The following is a 27929-nucleotide window of genomic DNA, read 5'->3' on the forward strand; positions in this document are numbered from 1 at the left end:
TTATTGTTTATGTTTTGGATTAAATAACATGACATGTCATAGCGCTTAAAAAAGACAATTATTATTATTATAAAAAAAACATTCTGGGAATATTTCAAGGCCCGGTACTAACGGTTCCACGGACCAGCACCGAGGGTTGGGAATCACTGGCTTACAACATGACAAAAAACATACCAGTAAAAATCCACCAAGGACTTGCTGAAAAGTAAATAATGGAGAATTCTGGTATGGTGAAGTCAAAGCACAGATCTAAATAATATTGAGATCCTGTGTGGTGATTTGAAACAGACTGTGCATGCAGGAAACCCCTCAAACATCACACAGTTGAAAGAATTCTGCATTGAGGAGTGGGGGAAACTTTTTTCGAGTTGATGTTAGAAACTGACAAGTTATTTCAGCCAAAGGGGGGAAACACAAGCTACAGTATTAGAGCATAGGGTGTCCTAACTTTTTCCTCAGCTGAAATACTAATTTTGTTAATTTGTTTTAAGTGAAAAGTGATTTTTTTGTTGTTGTTGTTTACAAGCAGTTACATCACTTTCATCTACAGGTACAAATTAAAACAAGATCAGAAATTGACATGTTGACATCTCTTAATAAAGAACTTAATATTTAATGGGGTGCCCTAATTTTTTCACATTTCTATACCTGTGTGTGTGTGTGTGCGACTTAGTGTGTGTGTGTTTTGATTGTATATTTGTGATAGAAGTGTCTCAAATGTTTTCTGAAATGTAAATGTAAAGGGAAGGTAGGACTAAATAATTAATGTATGTCAACTTTAATCTTTAATCCCAATTAATGAGCTCTAATAGTGTAGCTCCATTAGGTATTTATTATTATGAAGGTTAGCACTGGATAAAGGACTTTTATATCCTGTCTAAAAATAATAATAATAATAACTGGGTCTCTCTCTCTCTCTCTCTCTCTCTCTCTCTCACTCTCTCTCTTGCTGTAGTCAGTTTTTAACATTCAGTGTTAAATCTGCAAAAAGTCATAATTTATAATCACACTCTCAATGAGACTGTCACCCAAATGAGGATGTGGTTCCCTTTTTTGAATCTGGTTCCTTTCAAGGTTTTTTCCTCAGGGAGTTTTTCCATGCCACCATTTTTCCTGACTTGCTCATTGGATATAAATTTAATTTTAAAATTTGACATTTTTATTCTGAATTTTACAATACTGTAAAGCTGCTTTGATACAATGTCAATTGTCAATAGCGCTATACAATTAAAATTTGATTTAATTGAAAATACATGCATTCAATATATTTATTACTCACATACTGAATACTGATTATACAGTAACAATTTTTTCTGTCACTGACATAATACTTCTATTAGCTGTGCCATAATTGCCAATGAATTAATGAACCATATCTAAAATGTTGCTGAACTTGGGACAGCATGACCTAACAGAAATCCATGTGAGCTGTTTTTCTGTTGAGTTAACCAAAATGTGGCAAAGACTTGGAATTTGGAAAACCTCTTTATTGTCACATTGCACAAATTAAGTGGACTACAAAATCAATTACAAGATTCTCAGACCACTTCTGAAAGTGGAAGCCATACTCAAACCATGCAAACCATGAGGGTTTGCCATACTCGGTTTACCATGCTAATCCATACTCGGACCACCTCAGAGGTGAGTGTGAGCCGTACTAGGACTACCTCTGAGGTGAGTGTGTGCCGTACTCGGACCACCTCTGAGGTGAGTGTGAGCCATACTCTGTCCACCTCTGAGGTGAGTGTGAGCCATACTAGGACCACCTCTGAGGTAAGTGTGAGCCATACTAGGAACACCTCTGAGGTAAGTGTGAGCCATACTTGGTCCACCTCTGAGGTGAATGTGAACCATACTGTGTGAGCTGTACTAGGACTACCTCTGAGGTGAGTGTGAGCCCTACTTGGACCACCTCTGAGGTAAGTGTGATCCGTACTTGAACCACCTCTGGGTGAGTGTGAACCGTACTTTAACCACCTCTGTGGTGAGTGTGAGCCATACTAGGGCCACCTCTTAGGTAAGTGTGAGCCGTAGTTGGTCCACCTCTGAGGTGAATGTGAGCCATACTGTGTGAGCCGTAATATGACCACTTCTGAGGTGAGTGTGAGCCGTACTAGAACCACCTCTGAGGTGAGTGTGAGCCGTACTAGGACCACCTCTGAGGTAAGTGTGAGCCATACTCGAACCACCTCTGAGGTGAGTGTGTGCCGTACTCGAACCACCTCTGATGTGAGTGTGTGCCGTACTCGAACCACCTCTGAGGTGAGTGTGTGTCGTACTCGAACCACCTCTGAGGTGAGTGTGAGCCGTACTAGGACCACCTCTGAGGTAAGTGTGAGCCATACTCGAACCACCTCTGAGGTGAGTGTGTGCCGTACTCAAACCACCTCTGATGTGAGTGTGTGCCGTACTCGAACCACCTCTGAGGTGAGTGTGTGTCGTACTCGAACCACCTCTGAGTTGAGTGTGAGCCGTACTAGGACCACCTCTGAGGTGAGTGTGAGCCTTCATTTTTGTGTTCACAAGAAATTGTTTTCATCTGAAAAAACCTAGCATACAGAAAAGTGTGAAAACATCCTTACACACTAGCACCAAAATAAATGTAATAAAGCGTTTATTCTCTTCCACACAGCATGGTGGTGGTAGTACGCTGTAAGTTTGATTCGCAAGCCCCTTTAACCAAAGAGAAAGCAAACAACATTAAAGAGTGTAAATAGCGGATGATCTTGAACAATAGAGTATATAGAGTAGAGTAATATTTCTAGTCTGTATAAACTATGGGTAATAATATGTTTCGAAAAGATGAAGAACCTTTTTTCTGTTTTCTGTTGAGCGTTGCTGAGTCATCCGACATCATGCCTAATATTGGTATCGATGACTCTTTGTTGAAATACTCCGGATTAAATTCAGCAGCTGAACTAGATAACTCCGTTAAACAGACGTTAATGGATATGTGTAGAAAGAGTCCTGAATTCTTGGGCAGTTTGGGCAGCGCTTTAGCCGTTTTTGATGCGGTACCAAACACGGTGGGTTTAGGGGCACTGGTCCTCTCTTTAGTGCTTGAGTTCACGATCCGGGCTTTAGATAAACAGGAGAAAGAAGACAGCACGCTTGATGTAGTGCGCCGTGTGTTCGCCGAGGAGAAGGCTTCGGGTGTAAGAGACTCCATGGAGGAGTACCTGAAACGCCTAGCCATGTATTTACACCAGCCGACAGAGATGTTAGAGGAGACAAACCGCCTGGAGAAACAGCTGAGTGAACAACTGACCTGTCTGAAAAACTCCATGCTGCACGATAAAAAAATGAGCTCACGCTCCATGAAGCACTGGACCAATGGTGCAGCTTTCCATCTGCAGATGCTTATCCATGCAGCGAGACTGAAACTGCAAAACACCACAAAGGACGAGGAAAAACTCAAAGTCCATGTAGCTTCCATCATCAGCGTGTTGAATCGCTATCAGTACGACTTACAGGAGCTGTTAAAGCTGTACAAGACCTACAAAAAGTCAACCATCAGACTTTACCAACCAAGCAGTGCTATAATGGAGGTTGTTGGAGGTTATGACTGGGTAGTTAAGGACAATGAGATTGAAAAACAAACTCCTGTAGTATGGTACCGTGAAGAGATGCTCGGATCAACAGATGCTTATGTTGACTACATGTTCGATCACTGGAGCCTAATAGAACAGCTGAATAGATATTTCGATGAGCTTAAGGACAACCTACAGGAACTGATCACCCAGAATTTTGAATTTAACATGCAGAAAGTTTTACCTGTGTCAGACAACCACAGTGCACTGTAAAAAAGCTTACTTGCTATATGCTTAAACAAATAATGGTAACAAAATTACACAGATTACAATATTGCATGTATTTTAGGCAGAATCTATGCGAATAAGTCATGTAAAAATTCCTATATTATTTATTCTGAAACAGGATGATTTTAGTATTATTAGTGGTATGTGTTTTATTGGTTTAAGCAAATTAACCACAATTTATTCATGTGTATTTATGAAATGACTTAATTCTAAAATTTAAAAAAAGAATGTATAATGAAATAAATACATAACGCAAATTTGTTGTTAAACATGCTTTATTCCATGTTCCATTGATAACAAAATGGTAAACACAATTTGTAAAACAACATATATAACATTTACAGCAGTTTTAAGATCTGAAAAAAAAAAACTATATGTAAAACACTGCTTGAATTTATCCATGTCATTGGAAAAAAGCTTTATCATTTTGTGTATACTTTTTGTGCATACTCTCTGCATATACAAACTTTTTTGTGGAAATAGTGACATTCTGGACTAAAAACCTGACAGAACTGAGATTTGTCTCTCAAATTCTTACACATACGTTTGTATTTGAGTGATTGTTGTTTAGGTGAAAACTTGTATACCTGCTTGCAAGCAGTTCCAAGAAGAAGCTTCTGAAAGGCTTCAGTTTGGGGTAGGTGAGGTTTAGTGCATACATTTAGTCCAAGAAGCATCGCACAGATTCCAGCTAAATTTCCTAAACCAGTACTCGATAATGATGATCAGTGATAATGCTGATGTTCTCCTGCTCATCTCTCTTACAGAATGCTGCGCATTCCCACACTGTAAAATAAACATGAAATATTTATGACGGTCTGCCATTATAAAGTACATTTGTGTAAGGCTGAAAATGTAAAAATATTTTTTCTTATAAGACCTTAAAATGCAGACATCAGGAAGTAAACCATTTCTAGGTTTATTACTCTGTGAACAAACTCCCCAAAATATAATGTTTCAGTGGACTGTGCAGCCCGACACTAATAAACCCAAGTACAGTTTGACTAATGACTGACAGGATGTTTTCAGAAATGTTATATTTATTTTATTTACATTGTTGACACTAGTTCACACTAATACAGTGAGAATTATTCATAATATGTCTGAATGCACTACATTTCTCATGTAAACAAACCGAGTTTTTAAGTGCATTCAACAAAGCAGGGTTTAAGCTGTATTTCTGTTATTGTAAATAAAAAATTGTCAAATACCATTTTCTGAAAACCATAAATATCTTAAATATATTTAGACTCTTGCATTGTACTCCTGGATGAGGTCTTACTCCTTTTCACCGAAATACTAGACCAAGCAACGCTCAAGATCAGACTATCGTCTCTACTTTCACAACAAAACACATTACAAAATTGGAATCCTTTATTTTAAACCAGCCGATTCAACTTAATAGAGTGAACACTAAGCATGTATCTGAATAGAGCTAATTTAATAAATAATAATAAATGTTTATATTGGTAAGGCTTAGACCTGCCTCTTAACGTGGTCACTGTTTATCCACCCTGTCAAAATGTCGCCTGATCACTGTTCAGATTCAAATAATCTAATAATTAAAATGATTTAGATATTAGAATTTAAACCATTTGTTCAATTTCGATATAGAATTTAGAATGAACATAGAAACAAACAATTTTACATATGGTTTGGTGCTCCCTATAATATCAGTGTAAAATTATGCTCCATAACGTGAAAATAATGTGACTTTCCTGAAAGAGCTTATTGAAGAAATGAGAATAAATGCATAAATTAAGCCTCACCTCTTAATGTGCTCCTCAACTTATCCTTTAAAAGCTGATCTATTAACGTCTGTTAAAGTCTGTTGTTTAGATTCAAATGAAGGCATCTCAATCAAAACCGCATAATTGAATCATTCATTCATTCATTCATCTTCTACCGCTTATCCGAACTACCTCGGGTCACGGGGAGCCTGTGCCTATCTCAGGCGTCATCGGGCATCAAGGCAGGATACACCCTGGACGGAGTGCCAACCCATCGCAGGGCACACACACACTCATTCATTCATGCAATCACACACTACAGACAATTTTCCAGAGATGCCAATCAACCTACCATGCATGTCTTTCGACCGGGGGGAGGAAACCGGAGTACCCAGAGGAAACCCCCGAGGCACGGGGAGAACATGCAAACTCCACACACACAAGGTGGAGGCGGGAATCGAACCCCGACCCTGGAGGTGTGAGGCGAACGTGCTAACCATTAAGCCACTGTGCCTAAAATTCTCACACACACATACACAAGGCCTTATGCATGATGTTCTTTTATAGTGAGAGCTCACTATTAATTGGTCGTTATTAATGGTAACACTTTACAGGGTCACTGTTCAGGTGGAAATGTAGTCATAAAAATCATTTATCAATGTAGTTCACTGTTGGAAATACACCATGGACAGGAATCTATTTTTGCACAGCACTACACACACACACACAGTACAATAAACTGTCAATGCTTTTGTTTTCATTGAAGACATTTGTGTCTGTTTAAAATGGAAAAAAAAAAGACACAAATGTCTTCAATGTAAAAAAAAACATTGACAGTGTCTTGTACTGTGTGTGTGGCAGAGATGGGGGACTCGAGTCATATGACTTGACTCGAGTCAGACTTGCAAATTTGAGACTTGATGACAAATATTAAAAAAAAAAACTCGACTTGACTCAAGTTAAATAACTCCGAGATGGGGGACTCAACTTGACTCGAGTCAGACTTAAGTTGCAAATTTGAGACTTGCTTGACCAATATTAAAAAAGACTCGACTTGAGACTTAATTGTGACTTGCACATGTGTGACTTACTCCCACCTCTGGTGTGAGTGTGTGTGTGTCTTCCAGTGTATTTCTATTTTATATTTTTGCACAATGTACTTAATTTTATTTAATTTGTTCATATAGTGTTTTATGTTTAGTACCTTAACTTGTATAGCATAATGTCTGTATATTATAAAGAATGAATGTAAATTAATGTTGCAGATCCGACCTTATATTGTATGCGTTAAAAAAACATTTAAAAAACCTGAAGTTTTTTTACTACACATCGCCCTATATATTAATACACAAACTTAAAAAAAGATGCTGCTTTAAAATTGACTTTTTCTGAACATTACAAATGGTTTGTAAATATATGAATTAAAAATCCAAAACATAACTAAAGTAATTTAAGTTTAGATTTTTTAGAAATACTTCCTAGTCCTGTAATGGAAATGTCAAAACAATGAAACATCATCTTGACATAAAAAAAAAACAAAAAAAAAAACACTTTGATTGTGACAATTTAGTAATAAGTATAATTTCTATTTCATTATATTATATCAATAATTACACTCATCTGCTTATGACTTTTTTATTTCCATCACATCTTTGATCATGTTTGCAATAAAGATGCTAGTCAGTATTGCATAAATAATTCCGTCATTAAATTTAAACACCGCAATATATTAGCATTTATAAAATAAATGATAAGGCAAAAATGGCTGAATTGGAGTAAAAGTTCTTCAGTTGTGGCAGTAGTAGTTTAATATCTCTCCCTAAAGTTAGTGTTTGGCACCGCTGTTGCTTTTACGGTGTGTTTGGACACATCGTGTTGAGCAGAAGCTGTAATTTAGATATTCAAATGGCACTTTTCCCAGCAGAGACTCTCCACACTGCCAGCATCGTCTACAACAAAACACACACACGCAGTATAAGAAACTGCAAGTCAACAAAACAGTAGTTTTTTATATTCTAAGGTGTCACACCATACTTTTCTCTAATGACCATGTTCTAAAAACAAATTAAAGATCTACAGTGTACATGAGCAGCTGTAACCTGTTTCCTGACAACAAATGAGCAGCAACAATTCGATGCATTGAGGTGCAAATACGAACACACAAACAACATACCCAAAGGAGCATGTTTATTAGCAAAACATTACTAAAAGAAATATGTAGGTTTTTCTCCACTGATTTTCTGGTGTTAACCTCAAGGTCATGTTTCATACCAAAAACCAAATGCTCTTGAAACACCAATAATCACAAACAATTACAAGTATTTGTTATGGTGTAGAAATTTCACACATTTATTGATTTTGATAATTCATTGAAAATAAATGGTTGCTTTGTTGCTGTGTGAGAGAACGCCCCCTTCAGCCGGACGTTAGAACTGGTTCTTCTTCTTGATGACAATAGTTATAATAAAACACCAGCGCTGTCTGGAAGTATTTAAACCAATATACCATGTACCTGATATTAGTGAGTGTTGCTCCAGTTGTGGCTACCTGCGCCGCCAGTCGTCTTTCAGCAGCCATTGCTCTCTAAACAAACACACACAATGATTTATACCGAGTAGCTCGGGTTTCTCTTCATTCACGAACAAATCTTTCGCCTTTTACTAAAGATTTCCATGGAGAGGAACGTTGATGAGTTCAACATATTTCTGTGGGCTTTGCAGTTGCAAAGTTAAATTGTGGGGGAAGTCGTGGCCTAATTGTGGGGGAAGTCATGGCCTAATGGTTAGAGTCTGACTCTCACACCTAAGGTTGTGGGTTCGAGTCTCGGGCCGGCCACGACTGAGGTGTTCACGGTGTGTGTGTGTGTTCCCTGATGCGTGTGTGTGCGCACTTTAGATGGATTAAATGCAGAGAACAAATTCTGAGTATGGGTCACCGTACTTAGCCATAAGTCACGTCACATACATTGGCAGAAGGAGAAACTCAAGCGGTATTACATGGAACCTCTTTAATAAATATGTAGTGCACTTTGACTCCTCTAAAGGTTTCTTCCTCATGCCACTGTTAAATCTATGCTTGCTCACTGCGGAATTATGATTTTAATCATAATTCCTGATATTAATCTGTATTTCTATAAAGCTAAAATAAAGCAAAAGTGGTGTAATTATATAATTATTTAAAATTTGAGTAAACATGTTATATACACGGGGAGCCATAAAGCGGTAGAAAATGAATGAATGAATGAATGAATAAATGTTATATACATACAATTTAACAGTATTGAATAGTGCAAGTATACAGCATACGGTAGATCTTTGGATCTTTCTTCCTGCTATTTACCAGACATTTAATTCCATCTGCTCTCAGTACCTTTTCTCTGTCACTAAGTGCTAAAAACCTCCTCTTCTCCTCTTGCTCCTCCTCTTCTTGTCGTTTCTCCTCTCTCTGCTCCTTCTCACGCTGCTTCTTGGCTGCCTTCTGTGCCTTTTTCTTTTCCATCTTCTTGCTCTCTATTTCAGCCGTCAGCGGTCCTGGAACCTTTTGTACACCAAATTTTCACCTCAAACTTCTGAGCATTCTTTAAAGAACCCATTTAAAAATTAGTGCTTCATTAAACTTGAATTAAAAAAGAGCAGAAATAAAGAATACAAAATTATAGCGGAAATGGTTTTCTTTTAGCCTGAGGTAAAAAAACGTTACTGAGGTAAATCAATTTTGATTTAAACAAAGATAAATTCCACAGATAATAGTGTAATAATATTAGTAATATTGTACAGTAATATAGTAATGTTAAGCCATGACTATGTTTAAAAATTATATAAAGAGAAGATGACAACGCTGATAAAATGACATTTTCTGTCATAATGACAGTTGATGATGTCACCCGAGTGTCATACCTGAGCTTTAGCGTAGTCGTATTTGTCTGGATGTTCAGCCATAAATTTCCTGAACATGTTTCTGCATTCTTTGTCTGGGGCGACTGCATATGGGGTCTGGCCTTTCCTATCCCTGTGTACACACACAAGACACACACAAATGCACACACTTTTGTGAGAGATCTTCCAAAAATGTGATCTTCCAAAAACAAAAATCCAAAGGAAAGAAAAAAGTATTTGATAATTAGGAACATTTTACACTATTTCATAATGGGGACTGTAACTGTTGTTAGAGTTAATCAAAATAAAATAAGGCCTGTAGTTAAATGGCACACACCTGCCCTCAATTAAAGTGAAAAGCTGTAGAATTTGCTTGAATGTTTGGGGTTGCATTTTACAAAGAGACAATGTGTTGACTAAATTGATGAAGGTACCAATCCATAAAGATATGCACTGCAGTGACATTGCAAAGATCAGAATGACCCTCGAAAGTTGATGACAGAACGAGGAGAAAACTTATCAGGGACGCTACCAACAGGCCAATATCAACACTGAAAGAACCACAGGAATTAGTTACAGGCCTTTGCATATGACTACATCTCCTGTATTCTGCACCGCAAGTTTGGGGTAAGGTTGCAGGATGGAGGAAGCCATTGCTTACAAAAATGAATACGCAAACCCATCGAAATTATGCCAAAAGATTCATTTAGTCACACCAAAACATAAGAAAATGTGTTATGGTCATAATGAGACAAAGGTTAAACCTTTTGGCCTTAACTAAGGTTAATTAACCTGTTTGGCACAAAGCCAATACAGAGCATCATCTAAGGAAAACCATAGCAACAGTGGAGCATGGTGAGGGTAGCATTATGCCTTGGGACTTCATCTCTTCAGCTGGGCCAGAGGCACTTGTCAAGATAGATGGGAACATTAATAGCTCCAAATACCAACATATTTTGGTACAAAACCCTCAATCTCTGTCACAATCAACCAAGAAATGGCTTCAGAAAAGGAAAATCAAAGTCCTGGAATGGGCCAGACAGAGCCCAGACTAAAAAAAAAGCTGTACGCAGGAGATTCCCTTGCAATTTGAAGGAACTTGAACATTTGTGTGAGAGTGGGATAAATCTCCAATGTCTAGATGTGTGAAATTAATAGAAAATGGCAAAAGGTGCTTCCACAAAGTATTAGTTGGGAGGGGTGTTCACTTATGCAATCAAGGTTTTTTTTATTATATTGGAAAAAAAAAATAATTAAAAAAAAAAAAATTCTCTCTGGATTTCTGTTTGTAGGAATACTGCATTCAAAGACATTTATGTTGTTTTTTTCTTGCAATTTCATAGGGGTATGCAAACGTTTTATATCCACTGTACGTTATATTATGCCCTATTATGTTTACAATATGCCCTGAAGTGTGTTATTCTGCTTGTAGAATGACATCATACTTTTCAACATTTATAATGTAGTTATGATTAATTTTGTGGTATGTCCTGTTCTTTCTTGTTACACAGCAGCAAATGTCAACAGTCATTCACTGGCTCCTGATAGGAAAGCAAAAACACAGCTTGTAATGTTAATGAGAATCCAGAAACTATCCTGTAAACCTAATGACTTCATGTCTTACATACCATGCTAATTCACTTCATTTTTAGGGAGTGGTGCGGTGGAAATGCCACATAATCTTTGTCCGCTGTTACTATAGAAATGATAACATATTAGAAGATATTAGAACAAGGGCATTAGTATCCAAACCATTTTCTGTACCCCTTATAATACACAGGGTCATGGGGAACCTGGAATCTATCCCAGATGACTAGATGCACAAGGACGTGGTGCCAACCTACAGGTCACAATAATACACTCCATAGACAATTTAATGATGCCATTATGCCTGATATTCTACAGATGTCTTTGGACTGGGGAAGGAGGAGTCAAACCTGGAGGTGTAATAATATTATTAGTCAATTATAGAGAATTCATTAACGACTCTGATAAATCAGATTGCTACAGCAATGTTGTTTAAGACTATGTAGCTAGAAATAAACTTGCTAAGCATGTCTTTAAATGTTCTAGAACAAACCCCTATTTTTTCCACTTAGCCTTTAAAGTCTAATCCACTCACACCACAAGAGAAGAAAGTTGTGCAATGTATTTGGTGCTTTGTTTCCGAAATTCATCAAAACGTTGAACACGCAGCGGCTGTTTGAAAGCATGGTCACTATAGGAGTTCCCACTGCATAGAATTATTGAATATATACTACAAAATATGGAATACAGTTCAGAATCCTATAGAATCCATAGCATAGAGAATATTTATTAAAACGCTGCATCTGGTCATCCATCTGGCAGCCAGTGAATGTCTAAGGGGCTTTTTACACCTGATCACTTCAGCATTTTCTGTGATCGGATAGCTATCCGATCGTAAAAAGACCAGGGGTCTCATTTATAAAACTGTGCGTAGGATCCCTACTAAAAGTTTACGTACGCCCAAAAGCCAAAAATGCCGTACACCAAAAAAAATTCCGATTTATAAAACCGTGCGTACGCACACCAGTAAGCAATGTTCCCTTTATAAATCACAGATCACCCGCAGATGTGCTTACGTGAACCAGCCTCAAATCCCGCCCTGTACACGCCCATTATTAACCATAAATAGTCAATGCAAATCACTGCGCGGGCACGAGAGTGGACCTCGTTATGATGAGTTTCCTCTGCGCTCTGCGGGTTTAAAAATGGGGTGAGGAGCCAGCGTCTCAGGGGGTAGCCACTGTCGCCTGCAGGTTATAATTATATTAAAAGCAACATTGTTATAATTATATTAAAAACAAAATAGTTAGTTTCTACTTTTTAATATTGTTAAACTCACCAAGAAGCCAGCCATCATTTACTGCGCCTGCATTTAGTCTGTTCCCTACACTGTTATGTGTCAAGATAAAGGAATCATGTGTTGAACCAGGCCAGCGTGCCACAATGTTTGTGAGGGTCATGTTGGAGTCACATATGATTTGCACATTAATAGAATGCACATGCTTTCTATTAACATAAGCAAATTCATTTTCAGATGGTGTCCTTATAGCAACATGACTGTAGTCAATTGCACTGATTACATTTGGGAAACCAGACATTGCTGCAAATTGCATTTTAATTTCGGCCTGTTCTCGCACAGTGTAGGGGAACCTGATGTATCGACTACCCATATTAAGTATACCATTCAAAACGACAGATATTATGGCACTCAGGGACGGCTGTGATATACCAGACCTATAGGGTGAGATGATAGATTCCGATAGAATTATTTCACATACAAAAAGGTCTTAGACACAAAGTTGAGGATTACTTATTTTTTTTATATAAATAATTTACCTGTCTGCCAATTCCGGCTGGAAACAGCCGGTTGCCAAGAACCCCAGAGTGGTGAGGACTTGTATTTGGATTGGGATGGCATGGTTCTGGCGTGTTGCCCTCTCTAATACTGGACCCAATTCAACACATAGATCTAAGAGCACAGCTCTAGGGAATCTAAATCGGCTTATTAGCCAGTCATCATCATGGTCCCTGAAAACTCGTTCTCTCCTTATTCTGCCAGTGGCGTAATCCTCCAACAGTGCCAGCAGTGTCATCATGAAGCATTACATACCCGGGTCACCGGAGGATTTATATGTTTCTAGCAATTAGACTGATCGTTAACACCTTGACAAAATCACAGAATTAATTTGTGGGCGAAAATTTAAGACGAAAATGTTATAGTGAACACATACTTCTTCATGACGGTTTTGTAATGAACACCGTAATAGTTAGGACCGATGATGAGTAGCGATTGTGCTTCATGACTGTATTTGCAGACTTTGACATTTTATGATATATGTACATTAAGGAAAATATTTCGTTTTTACACTGTGTTCTGCAGTTCTCTAATAAAAGGGTATTTCATGCTATTCTGTATCACATGTAGTCGCGCCATCTCCTCCTGCGCTCCCGTTGTGGACAATGTGACTGTAAGGCAGCGCTGATTATTCATTCATTCATTCATTCATCTTCTACCGCTTATCCGAACTACTTGGGTCACGGGGAGCCTGTGCGTCCTCAGGCGTCATTGGGCATCAAGGCAGGGTACACCCTGGACGGACTAGCGCTGATTATTATTATTATTTTATTTTTAATACATTTTGAATTACGTTTTTTCGAATTTGATTACGTTTTTTGACGAATTTACGAATTTCACTAGATGTATATAACCTAAAACAATCGGCACAAACAACACTGTTAGATTTAATCTTCATGATAATGTGGATATAACGTATGAAATGGAGTGAAAATTAAATGTCATTAATTCTTATAATCGTTCTTCTCACATGTATTTTCTACAATCTAACTTCAGTTCACGACCTCACCATCTGTGTCGCCAAATTCCCTTTGTCTACAGAATGTGCGTACGCACGGCTCAAAGTTTGCTTAAAGGTGCGCACATTCTCCCGTCAAGTTTGTTTTTTATAGATCACAAACTTTGCGTGGGAACTGGTGTACGTACGTTTCCAGCCCCGTTTTGTGCGTACGCACGCTTTATAAATGAGACCCCAGGTGTAAATGCCCTCCGAAACGGTTTCATAAATCTGATCGTTCAAACCACTTCAGGAGGTGGTCTGGGACGAATTTCAGATGAAACTGGACAGGTGTAAATGAAAGAGGTTGTTCAAGCCACATACGTCAGCGCTATACTCCTCCCAAACGGAAGTACGTCACCCGCAGGTGACTCGCGAGTCGTGCATCGTGCCAGAAACAAATAACATGGACGACACGCAGGGTTGGTTTTTTGCAGCATAACTGTCGTAACAAGTTTTTTCGTTTTCTTTTTTATTGCATTCTGTAAACCGCATACACCAAAGCGTGTTCCATTTCAATTACCCCGGAAATGAGGTAAAATATATTTGCATTTTGGGCTCAAGTAGAAAGATGGGATTGATATCCCATGTGTGTATAGTGTTTCGCAGATGTTTCCAGTGAGTTACCTGCATGTTGGGTCACTTCCCATCTCCAATAAAAGTTTAACAGCATGTTTCTGTGCAGCTGCTGATGCCACGTGCAGAAGTGTGTATCCGGCTGAGTCGATGGGTGTGTTGAGAAGTCGGATCAACATGTGGGTTTCCTGATTCAGGAGTGTGTGTAATGCCTCCATGTCACCCGTTTTACAAGCGGTGTAGAGAGTGTCTCTGATGCTAAACTCCCACGACACACACGCCTCATCTAAATGCATACAAATAAAACACTTGGTAAAGATTTTAGCTAAAATCCTAGTAGCTAGTACAACTTTGGAATATTTTACAAATGTTCTTGTAAGTTATTTAAACTTGTTTTTTCTCCTCCAGCCAAAAAAAATTACATGTCTAATAATTATGTCTACATGTCTAATAAATACTTGGTTAACCCTCCTTCTTTCCTCGGGGCAGTCAGCCCCGAGTTGGAAAGTTTAATGTGTCATAACTTGTTTTTTTCTCCCACATATTTGCCTGAAATTTACCAAGATTGTTCCAAATTATGAACTTTGCAAGTAAAATGAATTTTGTCTATTTTTGTTGAACTGTGTGTTCATAACAATATATACTTTGCGTTTTGGATCCTCCAGGGTCAATTAGACCCCGCCACATTTAGTGGGGCAATAGGTCACACTTTTGCCCTTTTCAGCGCAATGAACATACATACAGACACAAAAATGCACACATAAATTGTCCACTAACACACGCACCCAAAACACACACACACACACACTCACACCAAACACACACAAATTGGGCATTGCATTTCATTAGGCCTCCAGAAAAAAAAAATAATGTCCAATATATACTTTATACAAACCTTCAGCATATGAAATATTCACTATTAGATTTGGTTTCATGTCAACACTTACAATGCATTGTTTACCCTCGCATTGAGAAATTCCTCAATTTCTCAATGCGAGGGTAAACAATGCATTGTAAAAGCTACATCAGTGTGTATTCAAGCAAGAAAACTAAGAGGAGACATTACTAGTACAATGTGAGATTAGAGAAAAAGTATGTGGGGTTTCCAGAGGAGTGGTTTTAATACCAGGGCTATTCAGAACACCTATGCAACTGTCCACCGTTCAAGAAATCACATGCAGACTGGCACATGTGCTGTTTTTATTGGGTTAAACAATCTTTTGCATAGTTTTCATTGATAACCCAAAACCAATCTCTGCAAGACTATAAAATATATATATGATGTTTTGAATTTAACAAAGATTAAAAATAACTTTCATTCTTGAATGCATATCATATCTGATAGAATGTACCTTCTTCATCATGTTTGTTCAGATTTTTCTTGCCTTTTGTTCTCTCGTCTCCCACATTATCATTCCCAGTCTCGTCCTTGAGGTCTAACCGTGCAGAACATAAGTAAAAATAAATCTATAAGAAAATGACAACCTTTATTTGTTTGAAGTGAAACAGTGATTTCGGTTTGAACAACAATACCTTCTCTCTCTGTGGGTTTCCCCTCTTTCTCTGTTGCCTCTAGCTTTCTCTCTTTCCTCTTCCGTCGTTTCTTCTTGACAGGTTTGACTTCATGTTCCCTTAAATCTAAAGTAGTTAAAGACATATCCTCCATCTGCAGCTCCACAGAAACCTCCTCCTCCTCCTCGTCGTCCTCCTGATCATCTTGCAGTTGGTCTGCATGGTGAGCTGCTGACACACAGGCATGTTGTGGGTTCAAATCCACAAACTTCAACCGTAATAAAACACACATACACAGAGCACGGTCAGTGATCAGAGCTGTAACTCACATGCTGCATTCTGATTGGCTGGATTTGAAGGTTTTTTCTGCCAAATTCTCTTGGTTGAACTGAGAATGCTGGAAACATCTGTGGTCTTATCTGTAAATATAGTCGACAAATACACATTATGTTCAATAATTTTTTTCAAAGTAATACACATGAAATATGTTTCAAAGCTTAGCTTGTAGTGCCAAAATGAAAACATCCAAATATTTACCATAAGTTTGCAGCATTGACAGGACATCATGTACACGTTTTATTTCGTTGAATGTGGCTCTACGAGTAGCAAAAGGAATCGATCGAATTCTTGAGTCCTTTTTAGCCAGTGGTGCTTTATGGCCTCCAAAGAACACGCTCCGGTTATATTTAGGGGTTCGAAGGAAAATGGCATCAGCCTGCGTTAAATATTCAGCCCAGATCTTCAGCAACTCCTGAATGTCCTGTGAGGAAGAGGGAAGGGTTACGTGAAGTGAACATGTCGTCTACATATGTTAAAAAACGTGTTAATCCAATTACACAATATATACTGCTCATTTGGTGCATATTCAGTATCTCATATTACACCCCTCACATTTGTGTAAATATTTTATCTTTTCATACAACACTGAAGAAATGACACTGTGCTACAATGTAAAGTAGTGAGTGTACAGCTTGTGTAACAGTTTAAATTTGCCATCCCTTAAAATAACTCAACACAGCCATTAAAGGTAAGGTGCACGTTGTTTGAAAAATGCTTCAGAAAACTGAGTCGGGCCGACAAACAAAACAAACATGTAGCCAATAAACAGAAAGGGGCGTGTCTTGTCAATACACGGTGGAGAGAGTGTTCAGTGCGCATGTCTGACATTAGCAGAAAGCGATTGAAACATTGACATGGCGGATAAAAACGAAAAGCGAAAAAAGGCTTACGATAAGGCAAGAAGCAGGACACGTGTTAATATAGGATCAGCTTTCCAGCGCTGGAGAGAACTGAACGTCTTCTGCGTGACACTGAGCTAAATCTTTCACGGTACAACACACAGTACTACAAAAACACATTTGTATTACCATAGTATTACTCATTGAGTTCATTTACTGATAAAAATATCCCCTCAGCCAGCTGCCCCAAGGGTTCCGCCATAATAGTTGGGTTACATATGTATGTGTTGGGGCAGAGCTATCAAAACGGGTGACACCCATTTGGGTTAGTGGCCAGTGGTTTAGACATTAATGGCTGTGTTGGGTTATTTTTGAGGGGACAACAAATGTACACTGTTACACAAGCTGTACACTCACTACTTTACATTGTAGCACAGTGTCATTTCTTCAGTGTTGTCACATGAAAAGATATAATAAAATATTTACAAAAATGAGAGGGGTGTACTTACTTGTGTGTGATACTGTATAATGTATATATACACAAATACAAATTAAGGAGAATATGGACTGTGTATTTCAAAAGGCTACATTTGTCTTGCTATAGCGTCCAGAGTCTTGAGTCAGAGTCTGATGTAATGTAACAAGCATTCAATCAAATGTTCTCTGTTCATGCCTTCATCAGTGCTGCCTCATTATAGCGACGGAGAGAAGCTCCAGCTGATTTGGGGGCATGGGATCTATTCTGGGCGTCACGGACACTCTGAGCCGATCCTCGTTTTGCGCGAACCGTGTAACGATGGAACGTCTTATGCTGCAAGACCTCTTTCCTGTAAAATAAGAATAGCTTTGTTAGAAGAATAACTAGTCATGGAATAATCTGATGATACAAACCAATACTTTGCTTTTCAGTATATTAAATATTACATAACAGGGAGTATCTAAAGGATCAATAAGAACTTTGTACACCTTAAGTCATATACACAAGCAGTGTTTTCCCCCCAAGTGAGAGGAAACAATTATTATTCTAGGGTTTAAACAGTGTAACCCACTTTAAAAACATTGTTTTAAAAACATTTTATGCAAAATCTGCATGATACTTCAAACAAAGCATTATTCAAACTTTGACTATTTCAACTATTAATATAGATTAAATAGAAATTGAAAACAATAAATATTAACATTTTGTTAACAATGACACTGAATTAACATGCAAGAGTCTACTGGCCCTTTATAAACGGCTCCAGCAAAATGGCCACCACCCGTCATCAGAATCACCCACACCGTCTTGTCTGAGATGTTCAGCAGAGAATCCACCAAATTTGCCTCACTGTCTATCTGTAGGACAGAGCAGAATCATGCTTAATGGCAGGCTCCCAAGAACCACATTCACATGTATCACACATCTCCATTCAAATGTTAGACTGTGTTATATTTTATTAAAACTAAATCTGATATTTAAGCTTTCTTTTCTAACACAACTAAGATAATTTGTTATACCAAAAGTATGTGGACACCTGAACATTGTACACCCTATTTCAAAACCTTGGCCAATAACAGCTTCAAATATTTGTTTTCCACTAGATTTGGGAACATGGGTATGGGGATGTTGCATGCCATGTAAATGACTCTGCTAACATACTTACTGTCTTTTCTTGTACTGCACAACGGTATAGACAATAATATTGTCCCTGAGAATTCTGGAGCAAAACCCTGGTAGATAAATGACCTCCAGAAGAGATAACGCCATCACCACCACCATCATCCTCATCACTTTGTGACTCATCCTCATCTGAACCTGAAATACTCGACATGTCACCTGTTCATAAAACACACAGGAAACTAAATTAGACAGGACCTTACAGAAGTCCGACCTTAAATACGGATTTAGTCTGAAGAAATAAAAAGCTGACAGACACAAGGAAATTTAAAAACATTTTGACAACTGTGTCAAAATCACTCACAATGAATATGAAATGTTGTCTACATTTACCTTTAACATTAGTGAACACATTTATACCTTTGATTTAACTAAGAACTTTGAATTATATATTAATATAGACATTTAATTTAAAGCTTTACGATTCATTGCACCAATTGGATTTTATGCAAACCATTACAGCAGGTGAGCGAGAGCTTATTTAACATACCCATTCCTGTCTTTTTTTCAAACTCCTCCACTGTGATTGGTGATCGTCCCAATAGTCGCTGCCTCAGATTGAAGCGATGCCAGTCTAGTTTATAATGCTCCATCTGAACAAACATACAAAGTGCAGAAAATCCCATCAAACAGTAGCCTGTACATCTCCCTGATGTTTACTCAGTAGCGAAAGTAAATAGTTTGGTAAACGCTTCATGTAAAATTACCACACCTGCTCTTCGCGGCTTTCAAACGAGCACTGACAGGCAGAGCAAAACTTCCTGTCTGACACGTCTCCGAGTGACACGGCCTCATCTCGCCTTACGTCCGTTTCTTTCTTATCAAATTCTATAAAACAAACAATTATCTTTTATGTGCTTACATTAATTTTCACATATGGCTTATATTACAGATATTAGATGTCATGTTACAGCTGATGCTAAGGGTTCTGCTTGGGGATTGAGTTTCAGAAATGTTCCTTTCTAATTTGAAATATCAATAATAAAACATGAAATAATTTAGTTCAAAATCCTAGAATTTATTCACACTATGTTGAGTCCCAGTACAGTTCTATATTGATAAAAAAGAAGTTAAAGGGGGGTTGCACGATGTTTGAGAAATGCTTCAGAAAACTGAGTCGGGCCGACAAACAAAACAAACTTGTAGCCAATCAGCAGAAAGGGGCGTGTCTTGTCAATATGCGGCGGAGAGAGTGTTCAGTGCGTGTGTCTGACATTAGCCAAAAGCGATTGACATGGCGGATAAAAACGAAAAGTGAAAAAAGGCTTACGATAAGGCAAGAAGCAGGACCCGTGTTAATATAGGATCAGCTTTCCAGCGCTGGAGAGAACTGAACGTCTTCCGCTTGAAACGGAGCTAAACCTTTCACGGTACAACACACAGTACTACAAAAACACATTTGTATTACCATAGTATTACTCATTGAGTTCATTTATTGATAAAAAATATCCCCTCGGCCAGCTGCCCCAGCAGGTTAAGCCATAATAGTTGCCTGGGTTACGCATGTATGTGTGGGTGGAGCTATCAAAACAGGGGTGACACCCATTTGGGTTAGAGGCATGTTTCTTTAGGCGATTTCAAATGTCAACTTTGGCTTTCAAACATCGTGCACCCCACCTTTAACAGTCGCCTAAATGGTCTCAACTGTTTAAGGGAAAATCTGGTCTATTAGAATCCCCCATACCAGCTTCAATCAAACTTTGCAGATGACAGCAGGGGAAAGAGATTCTTCTGGCGGTTCCTCCTAGTCATGCTGTTATAGCTAGTGCTCCCAGATTCCCCACATTTACCCCACTCACAATAACGTATCCTCTCTCTGCCTGTTATGATGCTAGAGCCTTGAAACACTTCTACTGCGGTGTTTTTTTATAAACATATATTTATATAAATCAGATACATATAGAAAAACTCACCCTTAGCAGCAGGTGGAAAAACTGTTGGAAAAAGCTTTATGCTGTTAATGAAAATAATAATTTGGAAGAACTCAACATACCCTCTCTGAGAGGGAGATGGAAGGTTTCTTGATGATTCTGCATCTCTGAAATCTCCCTGAGGCCATCAGTAAGCTTCAGATCAACAGCAAAGTCAAACAAAGAGCAACAGGTCGGTCTGGCCATCAGGAAAGGGGCACACTCAAGGAACTGATGGAATAAAGTGGAAGAAATGTGGCCATTATTATTACTAGATTCAGTCCTCAGTCCAAAGTATTCGTACGCATACAAGGAATTGGAGACAACAACCACACAGACAATAAAAATAAGATGAGAATAAGATTAGACTGAGACGCAGGGATGTAGAAGTATGGAGCGATTTTGCAGACAATATTATAAAATTAATGCCAAATTATATTTACATACTAGTCGTTGTAAAAACCGTAACATAATTCAAACGTAGACTGGCACAAATTTATGCAAACTTTCAAATGGAAAATCAAAGTCCATCTGCAATTGAATTTCCTGTCTTTCGAGTTATGAACCTGCCATATTTTAATCTCAATAGGAATTCCGTATTTACTATTTCACTTCCTCTGGCATCGCATATGGAGTCTGCCAGCACGTAAACCTGTCAATCATTGTTGTGGGGTGGGATTCTATTATGGGGTGTGTTTGTATCTGGAAGTGACATTATTCACTCTCGACTGCCGTGTTGAGCGCCTTGTGGTCAGCGAACAGAACAGGTGAAGTTGTTGAGGACGTTATGATACTTGCACAGGCTGAAGACAGTTCCTTCTCTACTGATTACCTCTTACTGAAAAGCCATATCATTTTAGACAAGTTAAGTAAGTTAATGGGCTTAACAAATAGCAAAATTAATAACTTTGTTTTCGCAAACCTCAGTAAAGTGAACGAAAGGGTTTCGGTCTGTATTTTGAGACGTCTGTTTCAGAGCAGAACAAGAGTTTTTTTGTTTGTTTTTTTTCTGTATCAAATGTACAAACAAAATAGGCAGACAATCTTATTTCAAAATAGAAACAAATTAACATTGGTTGAGCATATTAATAATAATCATCAAAGAAATCAAGAAAATAAAAAATCTCATTCAAATTAACATATTCCTCAAAAAGTGAAATCAAGTGGCTTTTGTATTATTAACCAATTTTAATATTTTATACATTAAACCACCTACATTTATGAATATAAAATCTCTGCCATACAAATATAATTAAAAGTTAATAACAAAATCTAAATGTTAGTTCTCCAAAACAATCCCAACCGTGATTAGCTGCACTGTAGGGAAGTAGTGTTAATTTCGTCATCTATTTTTAATTTAGTTTTAGTCTTGTGCCAAATGTCCTTGTTAGTTTTAGTCATTTTAGTCTAGTTTTAGTCAAAAAAATTGTAGTCTTTTTTTAAAATAACATATTATTACTGATAAACATTTCAGTAAAAAAAAGTTTTTCCCCCGAAATTCTTTGTCTGCAGTGTTTCCCGTCATATCATTGTACTTAAAATGCGACCAAATATCGAGCCTCTTCCTTCGATCTAGCATGTCGTCGTCGCTCGTCACTCGTTGGGTGTTGTGTGTTCAGCAGTTTCGTGTAACTTGAGCAACAGCGCGAAGCCACGAACTCGTTGTGAATATTTTAAAGCTGATGAAAAAGCAGAGACAATTGTAGACAAAAATGGAGAGATTTTATCTTAGATTTTATTTTATACAAAACATTTTCGCCTCGTCTTTTTTCATCAACAATAATGCATGTTAATTTAGTCTTAGTCAGCGTTTTTGGACAGTGGTGCAGTCTTGTCATCGTCTCGTCTTAGTCATGAAAAAAAAAGGTTGTGGACGAACATATTTCGTCTCGTCTGACGAAATTAACACTATAGGGAAGGAAGTATAATGTCTCTGGATTCTAACCAGTTCTGTACATCCCTCCAAAAGGGATTCACAAAGAAAGAAAGCAAGGTCTAAACTTTCAATATTAGTTTCACAAAATACACAATTATTCACCTCAAGATTAAATTTTAATCTTAAAAACTTGTTTGTGGGAAAAATAATAAAAACTTCCTTAGCCTTCAGAGGAAGAGGAGAAAATAGACACAGAATGGTTTTTAATTTCTAACCCATTAAAATCCTTCAACACATATCCTCTTTTAACTGGGTTTGAGTAAAATGCTTGTAAAAAGTAGATTCAAATAAAGTTGTATCATCTGCAAACTGCGTTATTATTATTTTTCTGTCTAACACATTTAGCCTTTTAATACCATTATTTATCATCAGTATGGATAGCAGTTTTTGACAAATTGCTCTTTTAATAAGAATTCTTTGACAGGTTCCATGACCCAAACCTACAGAGCTATTGATATCATTATATAACATCATTTAATTCTGAAATTTTCTGAGCCCTTTTCCTCACTCTGGATATATTGGTGGAGTGCCAATAATCCATTTAGAAGTCCGAACCGTTCTCTGTAGTTTTCTGATGTCTGATTTTGTAGCTGAACCAAACCAGACAGTTATTGATGTGCACAGAACAGACTCGATGACGGCGGAGTAGAACTGATTCAGCAGCTCCTGTGACAGGTTAAACTTCCACAACTGGTAGTAGTACATCCTTTGTTGGGCCTTCTTAACACAGGTGTTCATACAAGTGTCCCACTTCAGGTCCTGGGAGACAGTGGAGTCCTGGAACTTGAATGTCTTCACTGCAGCCACAGTGCTGTCCATGATGGTGAGTGGGGGAAGTGCAGGGGGGTTTCTCCTGAAGTCTATTATCATCTTTACTGTTTTGAGAGTATTCAGCTCCAAGTTGTTGTTGAAGTGCAGTCGTGTACAGGGAGCACACAGCCTTGAGGAGCACCAGTGTTGGTAAAGTGGCTGTTTGACATGAATTACCATCAGAAAGCTGGTGAGCCACTGACAGATAGAGCTAGGAACAGAGAGCTGGGTTAGTTTGGTCTGGAAAAGTGTTGGAATGATGGTGTTAAAGGCCAAACTGACATCTACAAACGGATCCTCACAGTTATCAAGGTGTTGCAGGATGTAATGCAGGAGGTCCAGTAAGGGTCCAGTGAAGTCTTTCACATAAGCCAGAAGCAGTTTTTTGAACGACCTCATGTCAGCACCACAGGTCTGTAGTTATTGTCTATGTTATCTTGGGTTTCTTTGGGACGAGGAGGATCGTTGAGCATTTGAAGCAGACAGGGACTTCACACAGCTCGTGATCTGTTGAAGATTTTTTTTTAAGATGGGGGCCAGCTGGTCAGCACATTCTTTTATTCTTTCTGAAGTCCTGGTGCACATCATCATCTCTGATCTGGAGCGCAGGAAAGGGTGAGAGGGGGATTACTGGAGGTGCTAAAGGTTGTGTAAAGAGATGGTCAGAAAGGATGTTGGGGGTTTTGTATCTACAGTAAAACTCAACCAGATCTTCAGCAAGTTGGTGATTCGCCACAGTGCTGTAGATTGTTGTATTGTAGTTGGTGATGGCTTTCAGACCTTTCCAGACTGAAGCTGAGTTGTTAGAAGCGAACCGATCCTCCAACCTTTTAGCATAGCTCTTCTTAGTTGCTCTAATCTCCTTAGAATATACTCCTTAGTATACAGAATCTCCTTAGTGAATATACAGAAAAATTAATAGGGAAAATAACATTATGTCTTAGTAGGTGTAAGAGTCAGGGTTCAATGCACCTTGTCCATGGTTTGGGTTTTGGTGACTGTTAAAGGCCATAGTATATGATTACATAACATTCACTGAGATAAATGTTTCATCATAAAGTAAAGTAAAGTGACACTTCCCACTAAGGCACACATACTTTTGCCCATAAGCCTCACTTCCCAATTTTTAGAGATTTTTTTTTTTTTAAGGGAGTCAGTGTTAAACTGATGTTAACTAAATACTGTACATCAATAGATTTTAGTTCACATTAACAAACTCTCCATTGAATGTCTCAGAAACGCAAGAGCTCCATATCAGCTCATCTTTCAAGCAGAGAACTCACAACACATGTGCAACTGTCAATCATTCCTAAAGCAAGTCCCCAACATATATACACACTAGGGATGCAACAATACAGTTAGCCCACGGTTCAATACATACCTCGGTTTTTTAACCACGGTTTTCGGTTCGGTTCAGTACTGATGGCTTAACACATAAAAGTGTTTTTTGTTATTCTATGCTTAGGCAATAGGAACAGTAAGAGGTTAAGAAGAAACAAATAAAAACGATTTATTGTAATACTCCTTTATTTTACTTAAAAGCAAAGAAAAGTCCACTGGTTCCTAGTGTTTTGTATAATAAACATTTTTTATACACTGACATCTCACAGCTGCTGGTAGCCCATGTACAAACTGGGGAACACATAAATTCCTAAATTTTGAAAATAAACATACATGTGAAGTTAGTAAACATAAATTGACCATTTCAAAGAAACATACTTGTACTTCAGTGAACATAAATAAACCATCTTAATTAAACTTAACAGTACTTAACAGGCCTCCTCAACTTCCATGTATTCACTCCGTTTGTCAACTCTTCTGCCAAATGAGCGCTTGACTTTCATACAGGGGACGGGTTTGGAGTACAGCGCTTTTCCTTTCCCAATCCGACATGTAGTGAACAGTTACAGTGAGGTAACTCACGGTTGCCCGTGAGGTCCAACCATCTATGGTCAGAGCAAGGCTCTGTGCTTGAACCAATTCGTACACAAAACTGTTGCATGTCTTTTCATAGAGGTCGGGAATTATCTCGGTGCTGAAAAAAGTGTGAGACGGTAGTAGGTAACGTGGATCGGGTGTTTTTATAAGATGACAAAAGCCCGCATCTCCAATCACCGAAAACGGCTGCAAATCTTTGGCAATGAACACCCCCACTGCCTTTGTTAGTTTCATGTGTCTCTCGGAACCAGTTGGGTATGTATGCTGGAAGGATTCAGCGAGGGACTGTTGTTTTTTGGAGGACTTTACCTGCTCTGCCATCCTGCCTTCAGACATTGATATTGCTGGAAGTGTTTCCGTTTGAGTAGGCTACACGTGTAAAACAATGCTTACAGACAGTCATTTTTTTGTTTACCGTTTTTTCTTACTCGGCATTATACTCAACAGCAAAACCGAAATGTCTCCACACCACAGATTTAAAAGACGCGGCGCCTCCTCGTACTGTAGCCTCACTTCACCACCGCTCGCCATGTTAAAGTGTGGAATGATGGTTCAGCGCCCCCTAACTTTAGATCATAGTGATTGAACATTTACTCGTGGGGAGGAGTTTCCTCATCTCAGCTCGTAGACTTACAGGCACACACAGTCAATTCGGAGAGAAATAAAAAGCACATAAATTATTTAAACATAAAACCGAAAAAACCGCAATTCACAAGCGCGTTCAATATTATATTGAGAATTGTGGCATCCCTAATACACACACAAAACATATAACCACACACACGGTAGACCTGGAAACCAACTTAAAACTCATTTAGGTCCATTTTGCACATTACACCAGTCACTTTATACCACACTGTATCAGGGCTCTCAAGTATCACGCATTGAGAGTGTCAGTCACACATTTTGGTCTTTTCTCACACTCTCCCACCACACATTGTATTTGTCACGCAGAAAAACATACTATTTATCATATATTTAATATGTCACAGCGCCCAAAATGAATCTGTCCGCACCGCTGTCTCTATGGATCCGGGCAGGAATCAAGCGCGTTTCCCCTGGAGTTCTTAGTCGAGCCTGACAATTATCAGCCAATCAATAAAAAGAGGCTACACAAAGGCCAATCAGAAAATAGCACTATTGTATCTGGGTAAGATTTAACGCAACAACCAATGAAAAAAAAAGCATATCCTGGATTTGTTCAGCATCATCATCACCATCATCATCATCATTGTTCAAGTCATGATCTCCTGTTTTAATGTTACAACAAATTCACAACTTGTTTGACACAATGACATTCGACTGCTGTTAGAGAAAGTTTCCCAGATAATCAGCATCACTTTTTCATGAGTGTCTGTAACTTATCCAACAGTTTTACAGCCTGTTCACTGACAACACCTGCTCAGAACAAGTAGTCTAGGCCAGTGGTTCTCAAACTGGGGGCCCTGAGATATTTAAAATATGTCACTCTTGCCTGTCTTCAGAACTGAGAGCCCTGCAGTATATTGTAGGGCAGTTTCCCATCTAGATGAACTTTTATGCACTCTACATTAAGTTAGCAATACCAATTCACCCTATATTCACCTAACGGTGTCCATTCTACCATTTCATCAGGGACTTTAACACATTAACACAGCTGATGTACACAGGAGTAACATTAAACTCACTGTGTTAGATATCACGTCTGAAAATAATACATATATAAAAGTGTAAATGAGTTTATAACCGTGGTCCTGCTGGTCTGTTGTTTGTTTAACTTACTTAGGGTTAAATTTAGTCTTTAAACAGCCTGTAAAAACATGATTCACACATTTCTCTTAAACTAGCTTTCTTTCCAACCCGTTTTCTGCCAGGAACCGCCCTCCTGCGTTACGATTGGCCATTAGTACACCGCTCTCGTGATGTAATTGGCTGACAGAAATCTTTTATCCAATCGTAGTGAGAGGTGCGCAATACAGCGCTTTTTTCCGGTTTTTCCTGAAGAACCTGGTATATATTTTTTGTTTTGTAGATTTATGAACAAACAGTATATTTATTCTGATAATACGCAGTAAATACAACTTTAAAGTGAGAATAACTAGCACAACACAAGAAGAAAAACCCTCAGAGGAACTATACCTTTCTGCTTGAGCTCACGCGGATCCCCGTTTTCTTCTTTTCTTTTTAACAAATCCTTTAATTTCGTCTCACTACTGCCATCTGTGTTTGACTTAGGGCATTACCTTATTAAACCTACAATTGAATTAATTTAATTCACAAACTCGAAGACGGTGTTTTGCATGTAGGAGTAAGTCACATGTGCAAGTCACAAGAAAGTCTCAAGTCATGAATGTCAAGTCAAAGTCAAGTCGAGTCTTTTTTTAATATTTGTCAAGCAAGTCTCAAGTCTCAAATTTGCGACTTAAGTCTGACTCGAGTCAAGTCATATGACTTGAGTCCCCCATCTCTGGCATATACTAAATTAATGTATGAAGTAAAATAGAAAATGAAGTCACATATGTTGGGTTAAAACAGTATACAAGTTTACAAGTGGACTTTAGGAAAGTCCCCTCAACACTACAACCCCTCACAATATACAACAGCCCGGTGTCATCTGTGGAGGCCTTCAAG

General features: G+C 38.3%; 1 protein-coding gene and 1 non-coding gene across 4 annotated transcripts; one reads left to right on the forward strand and one right to left on the reverse strand.

The window, feature by feature from the left end:
* Positions 1-7169: 7169 nt before the first annotated feature.
* ankzf1 (ankyrin repeat and zinc finger peptidyl tRNA hydrolase 1) lies at positions 7170-27503 on the reverse strand. 3 transcript variants are annotated; one of them, XM_060875909.1, is made up of 16 exons: positions 27438-27503; positions 20719-20866; positions 19438-19553; positions 19216-19318; positions 18712-18884; positions 18294-18403; positions 17742-17895; positions 16428-16650; positions 16220-16309; positions 15912-16118; positions 15731-15814; positions 14430-14664; positions 9445-9556; positions 8918-9085; positions 8061-8131; positions 7170-7497 (listed from the first exon to the last, which is right to left on the reverse strand). In XM_060875909.1, the coding sequence occupies exons 2-16, from the start codon at positions 20840-20842 to the stop codon at positions 7374-7376; spliced, it is 2094 nt and encodes a 697-aa protein (XP_060731892.1). In that variant the 5' UTR covers positions 20843-20866; positions 27438-27503; the 3' UTR covers positions 7170-7373. The 3 variants fall into 3 exon arrangements, with proteins under 3 accessions (XP_060731892.1, XP_060731891.1, XP_060731893.1); XM_060875908.1 differs by having other exon boundaries at positions 15912-16121; XM_060875910.1 differs by lacking the exons at positions 7170-7497; positions 8061-8131 and having other exon boundaries at positions 8928-9125; positions 15912-16121.
* LOC132850737 (U5 spliceosomal RNA) lies at positions 8164-8278 on the forward strand. The gene has a single exon (XR_009649001.1). It is a non-coding gene; the product is annotated as a U5 spliceosomal RNA (small nuclear RNA).
* Positions 27504-27929: the final 426 nt, after the last annotated feature.

This window comes from Tachysurus vachellii, chromosome 8, assembly GCF_030014155.1.
Source record: "Tachysurus vachellii isolate PV-2020 chromosome 8, HZAU_Pvac_v1, whole genome shotgun sequence".
Taxonomy (NCBI): Eukaryota; Metazoa; Chordata; class Actinopteri; order Siluriformes; family Bagridae; genus Tachysurus; species Tachysurus vachellii.